Here is an 8265-nt window from a genome sequence, read left to right on the forward strand (position 1 = left end):
GAGATGAGATGGCAGGTATCTGTAATGGTGAGCACTTTAGACCACTCGGCCACTTGGGGCCCCCCTTAAAAATGTAACCATTTTCAAAAACTCTTCTATCTCTCCCTTTATCTGTCTATAAATATGTACATATATCGACATTCTCTTTCTAATTTACATATCTACATGTATTATTTACATATATATTTTCAGATAACTTCAACTATCGGCATATGGTTGTAACGTACCAATTCAGCAACAAAGAAAACAAAATGTTTCAATAAATAATAATAATAATAATAACAATAATAATAATAATATTAAAAATAATAATGTGGACATAGTATAGCACCTAATCTTTAGAAGATCTAAGCATTTTACAATGTTTGATAACACACAAAAGGATATAAAATGACAAGATTACAAAAACATACTGACAATATTAAGAACATTAACAACTCTTTAAGTCTGTTCTTGTATTGACATATATGTAACATGATTTTATTAAAATATAAGTGTTATCTTACTGTTTTACTCGTGTTGGGATTATTATGTTTTGGGCAAGCTTGCAATTTCCAGGGGCAAGTTCAATTTTATAGTCAGCTTGCCCTGGGAAAGCAGACTTTCATAAACTTTGTAAATATCTGTAAGAATTGTGCACAATCAAATTTGGTATATACATGTATTCTTGTTGTTTGTTGGTTTTCAACTTTATTTTCAGCATTTTATTTGGCTATATCATGCTAAGCACATGGGAAGTAATTCCAGGACACACCAAGGCAGGCACTTAGCTCCTATTTTCTCTACATTATATAGCAAAAGGGGAGTACGTGCAGGAAACACTAAAGTAGGCAATTAACTCACATTTCCTAAATATTATATAGCACAAAGGAACTAAGTACCAGACAAGGCAAATTTTTGCCTTCTGTATTGTTGACATTATATAGCCAAATAAATTGCTGAAAGTCCCAATAAAATCCAGCGCTGAAAGTCCCATTAAAATCCAGTGCTGAAAATGACACCATACTGTATGTCAGATTGGCACCGCATGCATTTTCATTTAGGAACAACAAAGTCTTTTTTGACAACTATAGTCCTTTTATGGAAATGATGTTCTGTAGACCAAAAATAATTTCTAAGAATTCTGAGTATGACTATTCCTTCTTTTGAAATGCGGAAACCATCTCTGATTTGTTTTAGCAAAAACAAAATTTTCAAAATTAGCCAGTGTAGCAGCCATACTGGATGTAAGATTTACACAATTTTCATTTAGGACCAACCAAACTTCATTAGAAGTCCTTAATGGAAACACCATCTTATATGAATTAGGGCTGTCAACATTTTAGTAAACATATACTGGGATTCCCTGTCACGTTGCCTGGCCACGATTACATAAGTCAAGAACAAAGGAATTGGTTAGAAGCCATGCAATAAGCTATCACTTGGTCAAGAGGGAGAAGAGTGATTGGGAAATTATTATCATTTGAATATTGAATTGTATTAAATTGTTATTCTTTTGAATTTCACCTTGTGTTCTCAATAATTTAACTGTTGAAATTGCTGGCTGGGGGCTCAGAGCTTTACCTATCTCTATCACTAATTTCACTTTCTACAACATCGAGCCTGGGTGGGACTTCCATAGTAATTTAAATAATATATTGGGAGCACCCCACCCCAACCTCATATACCCCATCAATCCTAATGGTCAGTAACCTGTGTACCCAATCAAAGGGAAATTGTATTAAATGTTTACATACCAGAATGAATGCATGAATTCAATTATAGGTCACACAGCGGTATAAAAATAGCTCAGAATGATCGAATTCACAATATCCTGTATTATGATAATTCCACACGTCTCACAAATGAATAATGAAAGTCCACATTTTTTAAAATTAACAGTAACCTATAAAAGTCACTATGTATACGAAGTGCAAGAATTCATCCTCATTTTCAGACAAAGTTCTAAAAACTTCCATTGTCGTCTAGTAAATTGTCATGGTGTAGTCATTATAAATATTGTCATCATAAATATCGTCTAGTCATCATAAATATCACCCGACTCCCTTTCCTTGGCCTCACTGTAATATGCAGGTGCTTATACAGAGACTGAGTTTGGGCCCTGTACATGAAACTTTGATCATAGAGTCTGTGAAATCTGTTAAAGGTTGCAACTGAACACAATTGAGTGGCAAAATCAAATAACCACTCTCTGTTGCTTGCCACTGAGTACATTCACACTTGCAGCTCAATCAAAGAGTTGTCACATCAGAAAAGAACCTAAGGAATTAAGATCAGCTAATGGAATAGGCAGAACTCTACTTGCTACTGAATAAGTACATCATGTATTAAATTCATGGCTTGATCAAATGATTGAGAACTTGACAAAAAAGTATGTGCTGCCTTTACAAGCCTTGTATATGGTAAACAGGTGACCAATGACTCATTTTATCAAACAGGTTCATATCAACTGGTGGGTACCCATCGGCATGCATAATATGAATATGACTGTTGCTCCTGAAGGAGTCACAGTCACAAGATATTCAAGATCGCAATTTATATTTAGGTCAAGGACAAAATTTATAATTAGGTCAAGGACAAAATAAGAAGATCTTCTAGTGAAAACCCCTGTGTCTATCAGTTAGGATGAGTAGCAATAACAAGATCTTCAAGATGGTTGCCATGGTGGCCATATAAGAAATCTGATCAATACCTTTTTAATTTATGAGAAACCAGATATACAGTACAAGTCTTCTGGTGAAAATCTGAGGACTTAACATTTGGAGGACTAAACTAGGTGGCCATATTGGTACCAATTTAAATTTACACCAAGAATAAAGTCAATGGTTATGGATTGAGAAATGATGACTGGTGATTGCAGCTAAGCGTGTTACTTAAGGGCAAAGTCCAGGATATGTATTTGTACCTCCCATGAACAACACTAAAGTATGATGAACTAAGACATGAATTCTGAAGATATGTGAGTTAACTGAGCAAGGGTTTTGAATGAAGTTAAAATACAACAAAATCAAGTGAGGTGAAACATTCACCCAGTTCATCAGCAGGACGAGAAATTATTTACACCAAGGGGTTGAATGTAGTAAGATAGAAAAAAAATGTTCAAGGGTCTTAGAGACCTTTAGACCTTTGACTTAGAGACCAAATGTTAACCACTTTTGGTAAGGAGTTGTACTTATTTCTGAGGGAAAAATCTTTGATATGGCTATGCAGGCAGGCTATTTTGCTGAAGCTCTGAGGGGTACACGGAATGTGGTCTCATAAGATAATAAATCATCTAACCAGCCTAAAGATGAGATATCCAGAAAACCAAGGAAACGTGCTAATAAAGGTGAAACTTTTCAATCTGAAAAGGGTGCAAACTGTAAGGACAGACAATGCTAAAAATATAAAGAGTCAGTCCACATCTCGCAGAATTGTCTGAAACAAAAGGGGTTTGTCCATAGAGTAGCAGTAGCTATTGGAAGCAGGGGTTGGTGAGGATCACAGGTGCTTGACACGAGCTTGACGTTAAAAAAAAAAAATAACCTAAAGGGAAAAAATCATACAGAGTGACAAAAATACCTTAGATTACCCAAATGACCCGTTCTGACATAGGACCCTCTCTTATCATAATATATCCTTGTGTTAGACCTATTGCCTCTTTGTGCTAGTGTTAGACCTATTGCCTCTCTGTGCAAGTGTTAGACCTATTGCCTCTTTGTGCTAGTGTTAGACCTATTGCCTCTTTGTGCAAGTGTTAGACCTATTGCCTCTTTGTGCTAGTGTTAGACCTATTGCCTCTTTGTGCTAGTGTTAGACCTATTGCCTCTTTGTGCAAGTGTTAGACCTATTGCCTCTTTATGCTAGTGTTAGCCATATTGCTTCTTTGTGCAAGTGTTAGACCTATTGCCTCTCTGTGCTAGTGTTAGACCTATTGCCTCTCTGTGCAAGTGTTAGACCTATTGCCTCTCTGTGCAAGTGTTAGACCTATTGCCTCTTTGTGCTAGTGTTAGACCTATTGCCTCTCTGTGCAAGTGTTAGACCTATTGCCTCTCTGTGCAAGTGTTAGACCTATTGCCTCTTTGTGCTAGTGTTAGACCTATTGCCTCTCTGTGCAAGTGTTAGACCTATTGCCTCTTTGTGCTAGTGTTAGACCTATTGCCTCTCTGTGCTAGTGTTAGACCTATTGCCTCTCTGTGCAAGTGTTAGACCTATTGCCTCTCTGTGCTAGTGTTAGACCTATTGCCTCTCTGTGCAAGTGTTAGACCTATTGCCTCTCTGTGCAAGTGTTAGACCTATTGCCTCTTTGTGCTAGTGTTAGACCTATTGCCTCTCTGTGCAAGTGTTAGACCTATTGCCTCTTTGTGCTAGTGTTAGACCTATTGCCTCTTTATGCTAGTGTTAGCCATATTGCTTCTTTGTGCAAGTGTTAGCCATATTGCCTCTTTGTACTAGTGTTAGACATATTGCTCTTTGTGCTAGTGTTAGATCTGTTGCCTCTTTGTGCTAGTGATGTCACTTTGTGTATGGTCAGGGGTCTTTTTCTGGGTAGATTTACATTATGCTCAATGAATTGTTCATATAAATGATCACAAACATTTATGCAAGCAAAAATGCAAGAATATGTTTAGTCTCAATTTAAAGAAGAAATAAATGTAATATAACATGCTTAAAATCTGCATTATTTATAGATTTAACTGTCAAAATTCCTTCTATTTGTAGTGTTTTACTGAGAATGACCTCTGTCCTTTGAATCTCTTCAATGTGTAGAAAACAATATTGAAATATACAAAGAGCATTTTGTGTTTCTCCATGAAAATTAGTTGTTTATTTTTAATTTAGCATCATTTTATACCAAAATGTGGACCAAGGGCCTGCTGATTTATGAGCAAGATAGATTCCAGCTTGTAGATAATTTTCTTTAATGAATCAAATATGTATATTGCAAGCTGACGAAATGCTGCCATTGCCAGGGGAAAAACTGGTCCCTGTATGTGCCTTTATCTCCATTAATTTTGGGCAAGATAACTGAGATCAATCAAAGGTCTTGGAAATGCTTAAACACAGACACCAATTTTTTATCTGAGACAAAGATTTCTGTGTCTAAAAGACCCCTCGATGTACCAGTTGCCATTATAAGAGTACATCAAAAGAATATGATGCAATAGCTGAGTGAGCAAGTTCAACGACTTTGACTGGCAGTTGGGTGGGAAAATGTACTGATATTTACCATGACAGAATTCTGTGGCTTAAAGTCCCCTTGATGTACCTGTTGCCATTATAAGGGTACATCAAAAGAACATGATGCAATAGCTGGACAGAAAGTTCAAAGGCTTTGACTGGTGACTGGGTGGGAAACTTCAGAGATATTGTTGTTGTTGTTGTTGTTGTGGGGTTTAACGCCATTTTTCAGCACATAATAGGCTATACATGGCGGCCAGTATTAACGGTGGAGGAAGAACTGGGAAAACACCAGAAAGAACCACCGACCCACGAGAAGCTACTGGCAAGCTTTCTCACATACCCACATTGGCTGAATCCGAGACTCGAACCCACGCAGACAGAGGTGAGATGGCAGTGATCCATAACGGACAGCGCTTTAGACCACTCGGCAACTCGGGAATTCAGAGATAGAAAGACCCAGAGATGTACATGTGGTCATTTATAAGAGGACATCAAATAAACAACTTTAGCTTTCATTATTATGATCATTTCTGAGTGTAGAGGTATAAGCAGTGCACGTGACCTCAGAATTAAGACACACTGACACTTACACAAAATGCCATTCACAAATTTGGATAAGTATTTTGGGGTTAAACGGCAAACTGATAAAGATTATATCGAGATAGAGAAGAGTGCTAAAGTTGCTGGAACTGATAACTTGGATAGGACAGTAGAGTTATGTGTAAGAAAGTGTTTGATGCCTAGCTTAGTGCTTGGAATAAGACATTCTTTTGATTTACAAAATTCAGTCTCACTGTGAAGGGCAAACAAGAGCTATGTTGGTGTTATAAATTACAATTATGATTACAATTACAAGTTGTTTGGCACTAATGATTATGATTACAATTGCACTTTATTTAGAAACCATCTATATGATTACAATTACAGGGGGATGATTATGACTACAATTGCTTGTATTTGCTTATCTTTTTTATTCTGGGCAGATATCATAACAGTATAACTGAAAAACAATTTTAACTCGATGTAAATGTTTATTGACAATTATTTATATAGCAAGACAAATGAGCACTACTTAGCACTGTTTACCTCAAAATCATTAAGAGTTCAAAGTTTGCATCTGTCAGGTTTAAGTACTTGGCTTCTTCCATAATCATCTTAGTAACTAGATTTCTGCTCAGGTAAAGTACATTTATTTGAGGTCTACTTCACTGCTTATACCCGATGAGAGAGTTGTTAACTGAACATGAATTTTTTAAATTGACAAATGGACACCTAAATTTATAAGACAGCATATTTTAAGAAAAATTATCTTGTATATTGGTAACCTAAAAAATTACCTAAATCTAATAGTCAACATTCATGATCTTATTATGAAAATAATTAGTTACTGTTTGGTTGTAACCATGGTTACACAATGCGAATTATACTGCCAATGAAGGACAACTAAGAATCTGGTTACAGAGCTTCTAAAATCAATGATTAAGGTTACAGTTCATATTCAATCGATTCCCATTAAAATCATAATCAGCCCCCATGCCTGTTTGCTCATGCATGTGTGGAAAGTGGTACCAATCAAAAGCAAAAGCAATGTGTTGTAATGATCCCACACACTAGTCCACGATATAGGCTTTGCTATACCATTATGATGTATTCCTCTTGCCTTCATCACCCCACCCCCACCCCGAATCAGCACTATCTGGGTCGACATCCTGTGCTTTTGGACTCTTAGGCAGGAAACAGGATGAAACTACCTGCTGCAGTTAGATGTGGATGCATACTAAAGTACAAGTCACACGGGTCATATAGGCATTCAACACCAACTATTTCAGTAATAGGTGTCATTTTTTAAATTTGATTATACATACCTTTAAGTTGCAAGTATTTACTTATTTTGATTCTTTTTCATCTGCATTTCTTTGGAATTAATCTAAGTCTGATCCAGTACAATCTGGATTGAATGTCACATGCTGTGATGTCACAATAAAAGTTATGCATATGATAAACAAATTTGTACTACCCTATATTGTCACGATACCACCTGATGTGCTCTTTTCTTGACCCAAGTTTAGTACATGGTCACCATTGTAAAAGACCATAGAGACCAATAATTTTCATCTGAAGTATATTGATGACAGCTGAGATGCTGAGCATTCAATAATCAGGATTGAATATACTTTGGTTAAAGAAAATTGGTGTAAAATTTTAAAATAACAATTTATATTTAATTTAAAATGATTAAATTCGCATTGACCTATGTGACTTTTCTTGTAAGTGAGTGCATTTAACTTCGTGCAGGATAAACATACTTTCTGATAGTCCTACGATGCAAGACGTATCACATGCTATTTATGTTTTGGAAACACTAAAACAAAAATTCATGTGATACATTTTATGTTGTAGGATTAATGAGAGAGAGACAGAGAGAGAGAGAGAGAGAGAGAGAGAGAGAGTCGGTCAAGTTACGAGTGCAACATCGTAACTCGGTTCTTGATTTACTCTCCATACTTCGTGCTTTTCGATCGGTTTGTAGAACCTCATCCGTGTCAAACAAATGGTACATATTCTTCTCACTTGGACCATGCTGAATGACATTTCAAAGTAAGAGAGATATAAACTTTTAAAAAACTGCGTATGGATAGAGCGACCGGCTTTAGAAACCCGTCTGGAAATTATAATTTAAAACTCTTACAAAATATCAGTCGAAAAAACCAAACAAGAGTCAGTATGCCCGTCAAGCCATACTAAAACACAATCCTATCCGTGCGAACTATACGGATAGAGCCAATGTTAAGCAGTGAAAGTCGGACGATAATTAATAATAATAATAATAATAATAATAATATGCGTGTTAGTGGTGTTTATGAATATGATGGCATTATGTGATACTGATCAACATAAGAAAAATATAAACCATGATATGATTATGCAATTGTAATGGGGGGGGAGGTATGGGAAATGATATCAATTCTTTGGCTGTCATTAAAACATGCAAAACATTGAAAGACTGAACTGATAAATTGCTTTCTATAAATTATTAAATATATAAATCAGCAATTAACGCAAATTCTGTCTTTGTTGAAAATGTTAAAATTAAGTTAAATT

General features: G+C 35.9%; 1 protein-coding gene across 2 annotated transcripts in view; it reads right to left on the reverse strand.

The window, feature by feature from the left end:
- LOC149782015 (cytochrome c oxidase assembly factor SCO1-like) overlaps window positions 1–7847 on the reverse strand; it is a 37503-nt gene extending 29656 nt beyond the window's left edge. The window contains exon 1 of one of the 2 annotated variants that reach the window (XM_089933417.1): window positions 7627–7847. In XM_089933417.1, the coding sequence (XP_089789543.1) occupies window positions 7627–7755 (129 nt within the window). In that variant the 5' untranslated portion in view covers window positions 7756–7847. The remainder of the gene's footprint in view (window positions 1–7626) is intronic. The other variant, XM_089933418.1, reaches the window with a different exon arrangement.
- Window positions 7848–8265: the final 418 nt, after the last annotated feature.

Source organism: Sinohyriopsis cumingii, chromosome 15 (assembly GCF_028554795.1).
Source record: "Sinohyriopsis cumingii isolate HCF-2022 chromosome 15, ASM2855479v2, whole genome shotgun sequence".
In the NCBI taxonomy this organism is placed as follows: Eukaryota; Metazoa; Mollusca; class Bivalvia; order Unionida; family Unionidae; genus Sinohyriopsis; species Sinohyriopsis cumingii.